The sequence below is a fragment of the Galeopterus variegatus genome, unplaced genomic scaffold (assembly GCF_000696425.1).
Source record: "Galeopterus variegatus unplaced genomic scaffold, G_variegatus-3.0.2 Scaffold10522, whole genome shotgun sequence".
Lineage (NCBI taxonomy): Eukaryota > Metazoa > Chordata > Mammalia > Dermoptera > Cynocephalidae > Galeopterus > Galeopterus variegatus.
In genome coordinates, this window is record NW_007736633.1 from 45,562 (window position 1) to 62,130 (window position 16,569).

The 16,569-nt window shown below is 36.2% G+C and overlaps 1 protein-coding gene across 1 annotated transcript in view; it reads left to right on the forward strand.

Moving 5' to 3' along the window:
• Positions 1 to 16,501, forward strand: part of MUT (methylmalonyl CoA mutase) — a 49,947-nt gene extending 33,446 nt beyond the window's left edge. Inside the window, 2 exon segments of the mRNA XM_008594291.1 lie at positions 13,131 to 13,298; positions 16,373 to 16,501. Coding sequence (XP_008592513.1) covers positions 13,131 to 13,298; positions 16,373 to 16,501 — 297 coding nt within the window.
• The last annotated feature ends 68 nt before the right edge of the window (positions 16,502 to 16,569 follow it).

The window sequence follows — 16,569 nt, forward strand, 5'->3', positions numbered from 1 at the left end:
AATTCAGTGGTAAAGCCATCCACTCCTGGAGTTTTCTTTGTTGGGAGACTACTGAGTTATGCTTCAGTCTCATTGCTTGTTATTGGTCTGTTCAGGTTTTCAATTTCTTCTTGGTTCAGTCTTGGTAGTTTGCATGTGTACAGAAATTTATTGATTTCCTCCCGGTTTTCTAATTCATTGGCATGTAGTTGTTCATAATAGTGTAAAATGACTCTTTGTATTTCTGTGGTATTTGTTGTAGTGTCTCCATTTTCATTTCTGTTTGTTATTTGGGTCTTCTCTTTTTCTTTTTAGTTATTCTCACTAATGATGTATCTATTTTGTTTATCTTCTCAATAAAACAACTTTCAGTTTCGTTGATCTTTTATATTGTTTTTCTTGTCTCTATTTCATTTAGTTTTCCTGTGATCTTAATTATTTCTTCCCATCTGCCAGCTTGGGGATTGGGTTGTTCTTGTTTTTCTAATTCTTTGAGGTATAGTGTTAGGTTATTTATTTGAAGTCTTTCTAGTCTTTTGATGTAAGCATTTATTGCAATAAACTTCCCTCTTAGAATTGCTTTTGCACATGATTTATTATGATGTATCTTTACTTTCATTAGTTTTAAGAAATGTTTTGATTTCCTGTTTAATTTCTTTTTTGTCCCATAGGTCATTCACAAGTATGTTGTTTAATATCCATGAATTTAATATTTTCCAGAGTTTTGCTTGTTGGAGATTTCTAGCTTTAATCTGTTGTGGTCTGAAAAGATATTTGAAATGATTTCAGTTTTTAAAAATTTGTTGAGACTTGATTTGTGACCTAACATGTGGTCTACCCTGAAGAATGTTCCATGTGGTAATGAGAAGAATGTATATTTTGTAGCTGTTGGATGAAATGTTTGTAGAATTCTGTCAAATCCAATTGATCTTACATGTAGTTTAAATTCTGTGTTTCTGGGTTGATCTGTTGCCTATTTGATCTGTCCAATGTTGAGAGAGGGGTTTTGAGGTCCCCCACTATTATTTTATTGTGTCTATCTCTTTAGATCTAGTAATGTTTGCTTTATATATCTGGGTGCTCCATGTTGGGTGCATACATATTTATGATTATTGTGTTCTTTCTGGATGGATCCTTTTATCATTATATAATGGCCTTCTTTGTTTCTTTTTTATGTTTTTGGTTTAAAGTCTATTTTATCCAGTATAATAATAGCTACTCCTGCTTGTTTTTTTTTCTGTTTGTGTGGTATGTCTTTTTCCATTCCTTCACTGTTAGTCTGTGTGAATCTTTAAAGGTGAGGTGAGCTTCTTGTAGGCAGCATATAGCTGTGTCTGCCTTTTTAATTCAACCAACCAGTCTATGTCTTCATTCAATTCATTTATATTTATGGTTGTTATTGAAAGGTATTGTCTTATAGTGCCTTTTTATTGATTTTCATTTGGTTGTTTTAAATATCTTTTGTTCCTTTTTTGTTTTGTTTTGTTTTCCCTTTTATTGTTTCTCTTTGGTGTTTGTTGATCTTTTTTGTGTTGGTTAGATATAGTTTCTTTCTCTTTCTTGTTTGCATATTTGTTTGATCTGTGAGTTTTATTGTTTCTCATGTATTCATAGTGGTGATTATCATTTTTTGGATTCCAGATGCAAGACTTCCTTGCGGATTTCTTGTAGGACTGATTGTGTAGAGGTGATCTCCCACAATTTTTGACTGTCTGATAAATACACCATTTAGCCTTCGTTTCTGAAGGATAGCCTTGTTGGGTATAGTATTATTGGCTGGCAGTTTTTTTTTTTTTTCCTTCAGTTCTTTGAATATGTCATTCCATTCCCTTTGGCCTGTCGAGTTTCTGCTGAGAAATCTGCTGTTAGTCTGATGTGAACTCCCTTGCAGGTGACTTGACACTTTTTCTTGCTGTTGTTAGGATTCTGTCTTTGTCTTTGAGTTTTGCCAGTTTGACTATAATGTGTGTCTTGGAGAGGACCTTTTTAGATTTAATCTATTTGGGAATCTTTGAGCTTCTTAGATTTGGAAGTCCATGCTTCTCCCAATGCCTGGGTTGTTTTCTGCTATTATTTCATTGAATGGGTTTTTAATGCATTTTCGTTTCTCACCTTCTGCAATACCCATGATTTGGATGTTTGTGTGCTAAGGTTGTCTCATAGCTCTTGTATATTTTATTCATTTTTTAAAATTCTTTTTTCTTTTTAGTTTTTTGTCCACCAGGGTTATATCAAAAAGACTGTCTTTGAGTTCAGAAATTTTTTTCTGCTTGCTCTAGCCTGCTGCTTGATCGCTTGGATGTGTTTTTTATTTTGCTGAAAAAACCCTTCAGTTCCAAGAGTTCAGCTACATTCTAATTTAAGGTATTAATCTCTTTGTAATTTTCCTCCTGGATAGATTTTCTCACTTTGCTGTGTCATCTAAGTCTTCTTGTTTTTCTTTGAGTTTCTTTAAGGTTATTGTTTAGAATAATCTTAAAGAATAAAACCTAAATAATAAACTTAAAACTTAAACTTCAAATAATCTTAAAGAATAAAACTCATTTCAAGAGTTTTCTCCTGTGTATGGTCTGGTACTCAAGTATTATTGTATTTCTTTGGAGGCATCATATTTTCTTTCTTCCTTTTTTTTTTTTTTTTTTTTATTTTTAGTATCCCTACATTGATGTCTGGTCATCTGGTAGAGCAGTTGCTTCTTATATTACTATGGATAGCTTTGTAGCTTTTGAGGAGAGGGACTACCTCCTGCTTCCTTTTTTTTTTTTTTTTTTTGTATTTCTAGTATCCCTACATTGATGTCTGGTCATCTGGTAGAGCAGTTGCTTCTTATATTACTATGGATAGCTTTGTAGCTTTTGAGGAGAGGGACTACCTCCTGTGTTTTTTATTTCTTTTTTTTATTGTAACAGTTGATAGTACATGTCTGTGGGATGTAGAGTTGAATATCAATACCTGATACAACATGTGATGCACAAATCAAGATAATTAATACATTCAACATTATAGAATGTAATCAATGGCCCTTTATCAATTCCTTCCTTACACCCCCCTCATGCTTCCTTTTTACCACCTGTAGTAATCTCAGTTCTGTTCTCTCTTTTTCAAGATTAAATGTGTTATTTTGATTGTTCTTTCTCTCTCTCTCCTTCTCTCTCTCTCTCTCTCTCTGTCTCTCTCTCTCTCTTTGATGTATTTGTTTATTTTTCTTAGCTCCCAGTTATGAATGACTTCTTGTGGTATTTCTCTTTATGTGCCTGGCTTATTTCACTTGACATAATTTTCTCTAAGTTTATCTGTGTTGCTCTGAATGGCAGTATTTCATTTTATGGCAGAGTAGTATTCCATTGTGTAAATATATCACATTTTACTTATCAAGGCATCTGCTGATGGCCATTTAGGTTGTTACCAACTCTTAGCTATTGTAAATGGAGTGGTGATCAACATGGGAGTACAGGTATTTCTTCAACATGATGATTTCCATTCCTTTGGGTATATACCCACCAGTGGAATTGCTGGATCATATGGCAGTTCTATTTGTAGTTGTTTGAGGAGCCTCCATACCATTTTCCATAATGGCTGCACCAATTTACAGTCCCACCAACAGTGTAGGTGGGTTCCCCTTTCTTTGCATCCTTGCCAGCATTTGTTGTTCTCTTTCTTTTTCATAGTAGCCAGTCTGACTGGAGTGAGATGATATTTCAGTGTGGTTTTGATTTGCATTTACCTGATGCTGAGTGATATTGAGCATTTTTGTGAGTATCTGTTGGCCATTTGCATGTCTTCCTTTGTGAAATGCCTATGCAGCTCCTTTGCCCATTTTTAATTGGGTTATTATTTTTTTTAACTGTTATTTCAGTTCCTTGTATATTGTGGATATTTAGCTGAGTCAGATACATAGTTTGCAGATATTTTCTCCACTCTGTAGGTTGCCTTTCACTCTGTTTCTTTTGCTGTGCAGAACCTTTTTAGTTTGATATAATACCATTTATTTGTTTTTCCTTATATTGCCTGTGCTTTGAGGGTTATATTCATAAAGCCTTTGCCCTCTTAACACAGCTGGCAGTGCAACAGCCTCATAATCTGTAGGTGTTTTTAATGTTAACCATTGAATAGGGCATGTTAGTATTATTTCCAGGTAGATGCAATAGTGTAGTCTCCATATGGTTACTCTGGCCCTATGCAGTGTTGGATTTGCATGTGAGTGCCTCTGTGGCCTGTGCGCTGGGTACTGAGTGATTTCTTGCTGAGTGACCCTAGGCATACTCACTGGCACCCCAGCAAGTGTCCCCTGACTCTATACTGTGCTATAATGGAACTCCTCAGATTGAATGGGTGACCCCGGGTGGGGTTTCCCTTTCCTCGTTCCTATAGGTAGAGGCTCCTCCTGAGTCCTTGCTTCCCTTGGTTGGGGGATGTGTTGGTGGTGGCTGGGAATTTTCTCCTGTACTCTGTTTGGGTATCCTGGATTTCTGCGCTCTCTGGGGGCTCTGCATGTGCCTCTCTCCAGGTAAAGGTAGTTGTGTAGGTTGCACACATAGCTCGCAGCCCCATATGCACACCACAAGGACTGCATAATTCTCCCTGTGGGTTAAGCCACTGGCACACGGGTTTGCACTTACTCACCTCTTTCTAGCAGTTCCATCTTGTGACTCTCCTCATGTCAGTGCAGTTGAATGGGCAGTGGTGGGGTGGCCTGTGCACAACTGGGATGACTGCTGTGGTGACGGCGAGGGATCCTGTGAGCAGCCAGGGTGGCTGGTGTTATGGTGGTACGATGAGTCCCATGCAGTGTGGGTGTCTGCTGGCAGCTCTGGTGGGGAGCGGGACAAATATCTCTTTGGGAAGGTGGGCAGTGTTCCTGGGACCAGAAAGTGTCATCAGTGACTGAGGTGGTGGTGAGCTTGCACTGGTCTTCTGCAGGAAGAATGCACCTTGGGCACCTCTACTTTGCCATCTTCCCACAATCTCTCAGGCTGCACCTCTACTCTATTTTTGAATGCCTGTTACCCAATTAATTATGACAGAATTAAAAATAAAATATAATTTATGTTTATTTAGACTTTGCAAAAGTAAATGTCAGTTCACAACTAAAATTTTTATTAGGTTTCAGAAACCGTAAAGATTAATTTCAAAGATCTTATTGTGTTCATTATTGAGATTTGATTAATATTTTGTGGGAAAGATAGCCCACATGAGATTGGTGGAAAGTGTTTTGAAAATGAAATCAAACATTAGAGTAAGTTCAATTCAAAGTAGATATTCTGTTTTTTTTTTTTTCTTTTTTTTACTCTCTACTAGTATATTATTTAGTCACAGACTATTAGACCCAGACAAGAAAATAATTTGTTGGAGGTAAATGAGATTGAAATTCCCTATACAATGATAATTTATTGTATTTTAAAACATTCTATTATAAAACAAACAAACACAAACAACAATCTTGGCTGATAAGTACATTTTCATAACTTTTATTTTAAACGCTTTGTCCACTAAATATTTATATTTATTAATCACCTACCAGATGCTATGCTCTAAGTTAAGTAAGAGAACATTTTGTTTTCAGGGAGGTTACAGTCTCCTAACAAAGAGAGATTTACTTACCAGTAATCACAGCACAGTGTGATAATTACTATAATTAAGGTGTGGACATGGAGGGCACCTCACTTGTTTCAAGTATCCTAGGAACTTATGTTTGAGTTGTGCCTTTTGAAGCCTAGAAAACAAGGCAGGGAAGGGCATGCTACAAAGAAGATTTGGCTTGATTAGATGTACAGAACTATGAGAAAGAATGATGCCTTCAGGTCACTGCAAGAGGCTCAGTAAAGTTAGAATACAGTACTTGGATATGGTGTAGATTATGGATAACTTTATGTGCTGCCATTCTAGGAAGTTTGAACTTCAACCCAAAGGTATTTGAATACTGTGACACAATCAAATTTATATTTTGGAAAGCTCACTTTCTAGTAAAATCACTTTCTGAAGTGGATTGAGGGGAGCTTTGACTAGATGCAATGAGTCTGGCTAAGATATGTAATGTTGGTGAGAAACAATGAAGGACTTAACTAAGGCAATGCCAGGGTCTCAGCAGAATCCAAATCTCAGATTTTGAAGAAAATTTAATGAAGGGCCTATTTGCAGATATGTAGGCAGGAAAACCAGCAAAGAATAGTGAGACAATCTGGAAAATAAATTTTTAAATATTTCAAAAGCCAGTTGTTTCACATTGCCATTGATATTACTAAATAAAACAAACAAACAAACAACAACCTTGGCTGATAAGTACATTGTCATAACTTTTATTTTAAATGCTTTGTCCACTAAATATTTATATTTATTAATCACCCACCAGATGCTATGCTCTAAGTTAAGTAAGATAACATTTTGTTTTCAGGGAGGTTACAGTCTCCTAACAAAGAGAGATTTACTTACCAGTAATCACAGCACAGTGTGATAATTACTATAATTAAGGTGTGGACATGGAGGGCACCTCACTTGTTTCAAGTATCCTAGGAACTTATGTTTGAGTTGTGCCTTTTGAAGCCTAGAAAACAAGGCAGGGAAGGGCATGCTACAAAGAAGATTTGGCTTGATTAGATGTACAGAGCCATGAGAAAGAATGATGCCTTCAGGTCACTGCAAGAGGCTCACTAAAGTTAGAATACAGTACTTGGATATGGTGTAGATTATGGATAACTTTATGTGCTGCCATTCTAGGAAGTTTGAACTTCAACCCAAAGGTATTTGAATACTGTGACACAATCAAATTTATATTTTGGAAAGCTCACTGTCTAGTAAAATCACTTTCTGAAGTGGATTGAGGGGAGCTTTGACTAGATGCAATGAGTCTGGCTAAGATATGTAATGTTGGTGAGAAACAATGAAGGACTTAACTAAGGCAATGCCAGGGTCTCAGCAGAATCCAAATCTCAGATTTTGAAGAAAATTTAATGAAGGGGCTATTTGCAGATATGTAGGCAGGACAACCAGCAAAGAATAGTGAGACATCTGGAAAATAAATTTTTAAATATTTCAAAAGCCAGTTGTTTCACATTGCCATTGATATTACTAAATAAATTATTTTAAAAGCAAAGGTGATATGTACTCAAAACTCATCACTTTCTATTTATCGTACAAGATTTTTTTTATTATCTATGCTCTTGAAGTTATTTCCATCTATTGTATCTATCTGATGGAGATACCATATAACTGTGTGGATACTGTGCATCTTTTTTTCTGCTTTGCATTCATAATGTCACATTGGCAGATTGAAATTGGCTATGGTTGGAATATTCACAACATAGAAATCAGCAGACATTGAAGATTAGGATTGAGTTATTGTTTTCTTGATTATCTAGATGTATAGATGTAATGAAGAAAATGTAAATAATACAAATTAAATTTAAAAGTTTGTTATATCTGTACTCATGACATTGTGAAGAGCCCCAAATTTGAGGAAATATTCAAATTTAGCAGACATCACTCACATCACTTACAAACAAGAGAAGCTATGACATACGTCTATGTTTTACTTTCTTCTTAATCTCTAATGTAAAATAAAATATCGAAGTCAGTCGGTGTCATAACTATACTTATTCCTCAATGACATGAGTAACTTCTTTGCTGAATCAGATCATAATTAAGCATTTATCTGTAGTCTGATTTTGTCAAATCATGATTGAATTGCAACCATAGGTTGGGTGCAAATATAAAAGTTTGGCAAAATTTAATGAAAGCAATCTGTGAAAATCAATTAATACTTTGCTGTTTACAGTAAAGCATGTTGAATATTTTATTATTTGTAAATTGTCTTTACAAATTCTTTATATTATTAAAATTTGTGTGTGTGTGTGTGTGTATGTATGCCTACTTTTTTTTTCTGGTGAGGTGGGTAGTCACTACCACACACCACTTGAAGAGGGTCACCTGATTAAAAATTTGTCACAGAGGGACACACCTCTGCCAGAATAATGGTGTCATGGCAGAGAGGAAGCATGGAAAAAATATACTGACCTCTTTCTCTTCCACTGGGAAAATCTATCCAGAGCCAGAGAGCAGGGGAGTCTTATGTAGGGGTTCAGTCTCTGGGGCACTGAGCAGGGCAGAGAATGAATCTTGGGGTGGTAGTAGGGCAAAAGAACTAAAAGATACTTAGCAAATAACCTATAGTACTTGGTAGTGAATGTGGACTTTGAGAGAATGGGAGAGTCTTNGTGTAATATTTTTGATATGCTGCTGTATTTTGTTTGCTAATATTTTGTTGAGGATTTTTGCATCTTGTGTTCATTAAGAATATTGGCCTGTAGTTTTCTCTTTTTGTTGTGTCTTTGTCTGATATTGGTATCAGGGTGATGCTGGCCTCATAGAAGGAGTTTGGGAGAATTCTTCTGTTTCAATTTTTTGGAATAGTTTAAGGAGAATTAGTATTAATTCCTCCTTAAAGGTTTGATAGAGTTCAGCAGTAAAGCCATTTGGTCCTGGGCAAAATTCAGTGGTAAAGCCATCCACTCCTGGAGTTTTCTTTGTTGGGAGACTACTGAGTTATGCTTCAGTCTCATTGCTTGTTATTGGTCTGTTCAGGTTTTCTATTTCTTCTTGGTTCAGTCTTGGTAGTTTGCATGTGTACAGAAATTTATTGATTTCCTCCAGGTTTTCTAATTCATTGGCATGTAGTTGTTCATAATAGGGTAAAATGACTCTTTGTATTTCTGTGGTATTTGTTGTAGTGTCTCCATTTTCATTTCTGTTTGTTATTTGGGTCTTCTCTTTTTCTTTTTAGTTATTCTCACTAATGATGTGTCTATTTTGTTGTGTAGGTTGCACACATAGCTCGCAGCCCCAGATGCACACCACAGGGACTGCATAATTCTCCCTGTGGGTTAAGCCACTGGCACACGGGTTTGCACTTACTCATCTCTTTCTAGCAGTTCCATCTTGTGACTCTCCTCATGTCAGTGCAGTTGAATGGGCAGTGGTGGGGTGGCCTGTGCACAACTGGGATGACTGCTGTAGTGACGGCGAGGGATCCTGTGAGCAGCCAGGGTGGCTGGTGTTGTGGTGGTATGATGAGTCCCATGCAGTGTGGGTGGCTGCTGGCAGCTCTGGTGGGGAGCGGGACAAATATCTCTGTGGGAAGGTGGGCAGTGTTCCTGGGACCAGAAAGTGTCATCAGTGACTGAGGTGGTGGTGGGCTTGCACTGGTCTTCTGCAGGAAGAATGCACCTTGGGCACCTCTACTTTGCCATCTTCCCACAATCTCTCAGGCTGCACCTCTACTCTATTTTTGAATGCCTGTTACCCAATTAATTATGACAGAATTAAAAATAAAATATAATTTATGTTTATTTAGACTTTGCAAAAGTAAATGTCAGTTCACAACTAAAATTTTTATTAGGTTTCAGAAACCGTAAAGATTAATTTCAAAGATCTTATTGTGTTCATTATTGAGATTTGATTAATATTTTGTGGGAAAGATAGCCCACATGAGATTGGTGGAAAGTGTTTTGAAAATGAAATCAAACATTAGAGTAAGTTCAATTCAAAGTAGATATTCTGGGTTTTTTTTTTTTTCTTTTATTTACTCTCTACTAGTATATTATTTAGTCACAGACTATTAGACCCAGACAAGAAAATAATTTGTTGGAGGTAAATGAGATTGAAATTCCCTATACAATGATAATTTATTGTATTTTAAAACATTCTATTATAAAACAAACAAACAAACAAACAACAACCTTGGCTGATAAGTACATTGTCATAACTTTTATTTTAAATGCTTTGTCCACTAAATATTTATATTTATTAATCACCCACCAGATGCTATGCTCTAAGTTAAGTAAGATAACATTTTGTTTTCAGGGAGGTTACAGTCTCCTAACAAAGAGAGATTTACTTACCAGTAATCACAGCACAGTGTGATAATTACTATAATTAAGGTGTGGACATGGAGGGCACCTCACTTGTTTCAAGTATCCTAGGAACTTATGTTTGAGTTGTGCCTTTTGAAGCCTAGAAAACAAGGCAGGGAAGGGCATGCTACAAAGAAGATTTGGCTTGATTAGATGTACAGAGCCATGAGAAAGAATGATGCCTTCAGGTCACTGCAAGAGGCTCACTAAAGTTAGAATACAGTACTTGGATATGGTGTAGATTATGGATAACTTTATGTGCTGCCATTCTGGGAAGTTTGAACTTCAACCCAAAGGTATTTGAATACTGTGACACAATCAAATTTATATTTTGGAAAGCTCACTGTCTAGTAAAATCACTTTCTGAAGTGGATTGAGGGGAGCTTTGACTAGATGCAATGAGTCTGGCTAAGATATGTAATGTTGGTGAGAAACAAGGAAGGACTTAACTAAGGCAATGCCAGGGTCTCGGAAGAATCCAAATCTCAGATTTTGAAGAAAATTTAATGAAGGGGCTATTTGCAGATATGTAGGCAGGACAACCAGCAAAGAATAGTGAGACATCTGGAAAATAAATTTTTAAATATTTCAAAAGCCAGTTGTTTCACATTGCCATTGATATTACTAAATAAATTATTTTAAAAGCAAAGGTGATATGTACTCAAAACTCATCACTTTCTATTTATCGTACAAGATTTTTTTTTATTATCTATGCTCTTGAAGTTATTTCCATCTATCGTATTTATATGATGGAGATACCATATAACTGTGTGGATACTGTGCATCTTTTTTTCTGCTTTGCATTCATAATGTCACATTGGCAGATTGAAATTGGCTATGGTTGGAATATTCACAACATAGAAATCAGCAGACATTGAAGATTAGGATTGAGTTATTGTTTTCTTGATTATCTAGATGTATAGATGTAATGAAGAAAATGTAAGTAATACAAATTAAATTTATTTTTTTATTTTTATTTTTTGTCTTTTTCCATGTCCGGCAACGGATCGCAACCCTCAGTGTCGCCCCCGTACCGTACCGGACCGGGACCGGCAACGGGATCGCAACCCTCGGTGTTGCCCCCGCGCCTCGCTCAGCCAGTGAGCGGGAACCGGTCTGTATGTGGGATCCGAACCCTCGGTGGGAGCGCCGCCGCGCTTCCCAAGCGGCGCACTAGCGCAGTGCGCCACCGGGCCAGCCCTACAAATTAAATTTAAAAGTTTGTTATATCTGTATTCATGACATTGTGAAGAGCCCCAAAATTTGAGGAAATATTCAAATTTAGCAGACATCACTCACATCACTTACAAACAAGAGAAGCTATGACATACGTCTATGTTTTACTTTCTTCTTAATCTCTAATGTAAAATAAAATATCGAAGTCAGTCGGTGTCATAACTATACTTATTCCTCAATGACATGAGTAACTTCTTTGCTGAATCAGATCATAATTAAGCATTTATCTGTAGTCTGATTTTGTCAAATCATGATTGAATTGCAACCATAGGTTGGGTGCAAATATAAAAGTTTGGCAAAATTTAATGAAAGCAATCTGTGAAAATCAGTTAATACTTTGCTGTTTACAGTAAAGCATGTCAAATATTTTATTATTTGTAAATTGTCTTTACAAATTCTTTATATTATTAAAATGTGTGTGTGTGTGTGTGTGTGTGTGTATGCCTACTTTTTTTTTCTGGTGAGGTGGGTAGTCACTACCACACACCACTTGAAGAGGGTCACCTGATTAAAAATTTGTCACAGAGGGACACACCTCTGCCAGAATCATGGTGTCATGGCAGAGAGGAAGCATGGAAAAAATATACTGACCTCTTTTTCTTCCGCTGGGAAAATCTATCCAGAGCCAGAGAACAGGGGAGTCTTATGTAGGGGTTCAGTCTCTGAGGCACTGAGCAGGGCAGAGAATGAATCTTGGGGTGGTACTAGGGCAAAAGAACTAAAAGATATTTAGCAAATAACCTATAGTACTTGGTAGTGAATGTGGACTTTGAGAGAATGGGAGAGTCTTAATAAAGATTTCCAGATTTTCAGCTTAGAATCTGGTGGCATTGACTGAGATAGTTCTTGAGGAAGTAAAGATGGGTTTGTTGGAGAAGATGCTGTACTGGATTGAAAAGTGTTCTCCCAACATTCATGTTCACCCCGAGGCTCTGAATGTGACCTTATTTGGAAATAGGGTCTTTGCTGATGTAATTACTTAAGATACTGGAATGGGGTGAACCCTAAATCCGATATGACTGTTATCCTTATAAGAAGAGAAGACAGGCACATAGGGGAGAAGGCCATGTGATGACAGAAACAGAGATTGAGGTGATGCTGCTGCAAACTGAAGAATGCCAAGGATTGCTGGCAGCCAACAGAAGCTAGGAAGAGGCAAGAAAGTATTCTTCTCTAGAGCCTTTGGAGGGAGCCTGGCCTTTGTAGGTACCTTTTATGTGAAATGATTTAAGTACATGTAGATTAGCAAAGCAATGTCACGAACATTGCAGAGAGTGGATATGATCTTGAGTAACTCAATTCATAATTGACTACTTGCAGATATCCTTTGTGATTAAATCCAGTTAATAGGTGAAAAGCAAACACTACTTGGCACCATCCCGTCTTTTATTTATGCACTTGCCTGGATGCTGTAGCTCCTTAATTAGTTTCTAGCATTTTCACAATGATATTTGGTCCATATATTACTGTTAACTTAGTGTCTCTATGGGAGAACAAGGGTTTGGACATTCCTACTCCTCCATCATGCTGACATCACTCACATACTGTTTTAAAAACTAAGATTCCCTTTTTTACATTGCATTCTGTGTTCAGTTTTTTACTTCTTCATAAATACTATATAACATGTTGCCTTGTACTGCACAACCACTCAATAAATGTTGATAATGAAGACAACAGATGTACTTTAAAAAAACTATAATGAGAGATACTGTTTTCCTGATATTGCTTCTTTATCTTGAAGAGTGTTTGGGAGAGCTTTTATATATAAAACCTAATTGATAAATTCTAGTGCTAGAAGCAAATATAGCATTGATGTTTATTGCATCAATAGAATAAGTGGTATTTATGATTTAAGAATGATGAAATATGGAGTGATATTCACATTAAGATTTTAAATGAAGAAAATCTTGGAAAGTTGATTTAAGTAGTCTAACACTTTTAAAACAGTTTTTTTTTAGTCATTGCCTAGGAATAAATGATGATTTGTCTCTTTATGTTCTGATTGTTTAGACTCCTCGTGAAGTAGCCCAGCAGGCTGTGGATGCAGATGTGCATGCAGTGGGTGTGAGCACACTTGCTGCTGGTCATAAAACCCTAGTGCCTGAGCTCATCAAAGAACTTAACTCCCTTGGACGGCCAGATATTCTTGTCATGTGTGGAGGGGTGATACCACCACAGGTATTTTCCATCTCCTATATTTTTCTAGTACTGTGATGGGAATCCTGAGTAATGATAGCTATACGTGGTTCTAAAGGTAAATTTGTTGTAGATTTAGAGCCAAATTATTTCCTGGTGATTTCATTAAGTAAATTCTATAGAATCCAAAAGTAGTCAATATTGTTTTCTACTTAAGATATATTGTAATTTATTATGCATACTTTGACAGTTTATAAAGCTTCTTTGAGAGAACTACCTCCTTGCAAACCGGTAACCTATGATAGATATGTACCTTCTTCATATTCAATAAGCAGTGATGAAGAAGGAACAGGGTAAGAGTAATAAAACCTCACGACTTGAGTAGAGAACAGTGGTAAGCACACAGCGAAAGTGTCAAACCCTAGCCAAAGATCTAGTGAGGTCTCTGTGTCCCTATGGTGAGTGAGTCCTTTAGTTTGTTTGCTTCTGTTTAGAGGAGCTACCTTGTCCATTTCCTCCGTGTTCCCATCCTAAATGTTGCCCTACCTCAGAGTTGTGTCAGTTACATGTCCTGTAAAACCCCCTTTACTGTTTGAGCTAATTTGATTAGGGTATGGTTTTCTTGGAGCCAAAAATATCCTAATGCAGATATAAATGGAATCAGTTTGTGCTGAGAATTATAGGCTGAATGGGGAAAAGGTGGATACTTGAACCACAATGTGGAGGATCCCCTTAGGAAAGGAGAATTGGATGCCAAGTAACAATGATGTCAGTTAATTTATTAATGAGGTGGAAGACATCTACATATTACATTTCTGATTAGTTAAAATAATTAGTTAAGGTATAAACAGGGTCTATTTTCAATTATACTAAGTTAATCTTCTTTTACTGAAAATGGAAAAAATATTGATTTAGAAGAACTGTATATAAGGCTGTCCTGAGTAAATGATTCATAGATGCTACAAAGGCCCCACCACTATAACAGGAATCTGTCAGTGAAATGTAACCTGATTTCCAGCTTTACAATTTTTTTTCTCCATTACCACTCAGAACATAGAATAATGAATTTATGCACTACTTATGAAATGAGAAAATGCATAGGTATGAGATTGTGAGATTACTAATAATGTGGGACTAGTGAACAAACTACACATTTATTTCCTTTCTAACAACACAGTATTTAATGTGATGTAGTCAACACAAAATTCCTTTTGTTGACACACTTGCCTATTTTCATGAATGTAGTTTATTATTTTGTAAGGTAAAGGGCTGCTATTATTTATTGCTGTACATTTATGGAACACTTCTATCTATATTGCAGTTTTAGAATCTGTAATACCAAAGCTCTTAGGCATGATATTAAAATGTAATTAGGCAGCAGGAAATATTTGAATTGAAACGTGAGTTCAGAAAAAATGTAGGCCTGAGCTGACATTTTCAAGAAGTATATTTCACACAATTTTTATTAGCCATCTGGATATTTGAATTAGGTGTTTGCCATACTTTTTTCCCCATGAATTTAAAGACTAAGGACCATTTTCTGTGTCACATTTCTATGTTAATATGGGTGTCCTTTATTATGTAATAGTAACAGTCGATACCCTATATTTTTCTCATTTGTTTGCACTGGATACATAAAATGCTGCTATTATTCAATTGAAAGTCACTTAGGTTTTAAATAATAAGGCACCAACATATAGTGGTTAATCAAACAGGTGTAGTCCTTTCCATTGTGGCGCTTAACAGTTGCTGCAGTTTGATTAAATAACTATGGTCTAGCCTCACCAATATGTTACAGTAATCAAGATGTCCTAACACTCTTAGACCCTCTTGTGACCTCCAAGTATTTTAGGCAAATACAGCAGATTCATGATGCCTACTACCATCGTGAAGCAGGCAATATGATATTCCTGGCCCAGTTGAGTGGAGGACATTTTAAAATAATACTTTTTTATTTGGAAATAATTTCAAATTAACAAATAACATGCCAAAGTAAAAATAGTATGAAGGATGCCTATATACCTTTTACCCAGACTTACTTATTGCTAACATTTTATCACCTCACTAAGGTACATTTTACAGGGTTTATGTAAAATTTAAGTAAGTCAAAAACCTTTTTTTCAGTTGCAACATTTTGCAGTTCTCTCCCAGTTGAGTTCTCCATTCCAAATTCGTAACTCAAATGTCAGGACAAATGGTACACAGCATTATCAGGAAAGAGAGAAGGAGATAACCTATCAATCTATTCTCAATTTGGAGTTGATCGTTATTACATGTTTCATCCACTTTTCTTATGAGCTCTTAAAATACATACCACCTGCTCAAGAACCATGATATGTTTTGAGTGCCTTTATGTGCCAAGTTCTGGCAGTACAAAAATGATTGGACATTATCTTTGCTCTCAGAAGTTCACAGACTAGAAGAAGACAAGTTCAATAAGATGTTAAGTGTCATTGCAAAATTATAGTATTATAAGAATACTACAAGGATATAATACAGACAGAAAAGAAGTGGCTGGGGGATAATAGCATAACCATATAATTTATCATCCAAATATGATCACTTGAGAGTGGAAATAGGTGCTATTAAAAAGGATGCTACAAAAGTAAGCACAAACCAGACAGACTGTCTTGTCATATGTGATCTCCCTAGTCAATAAGGATCGGGGGCTGAAAGCATTCCTAACCTTTATGTTATAGCTACAAGTGTTCTGATGTTAAAACAGCCTAAAGTCTAGAGCAGTATTTATGCCCTGGAAATCTTTTCACTCAAATTTTGACTACCACTAAAGTAAACTAACAAATACTAGCAACAGAGAATGGAAAAAATGAGTTAATCTTCATTTATAGAAAATCTAATTCCATCATGAGGCCATATTCAAAGTAGCACACTATTCGCTAGCCACAGACAAAATACTTAACGAGGAAATAAATAGCTCCTGGCTATTGGTAGCAGTCCCTATCAAGGAAGAATTTGTTAGTCCCAAATGCCAATACTATACCAATTGAGAAAGTTTTGGGCATTGGGAGCAAAGAAGAAAGGACAGGGATTATCATTTTTATTTCCTTGAAACTGGAAGTAGTGTCTCTTATTAATTAAACAAATTCTTTCAACAGGATTATGAATTTCTGTATGAAGTTGGTGTTTCCAATGTATTTGGTCCTGGGACTCGAATTCCAAAGGCTGCTGTTCAAGTGCTCGATGATATTGAGAAGTGTTTGGAAAAGAAGCAGCAATCTATGTAACATCCTATTTTTGTCTTAGCATTTTTCTAAAATATTATTTTAGTTACGATTAAAGATGAGGGTAAAGC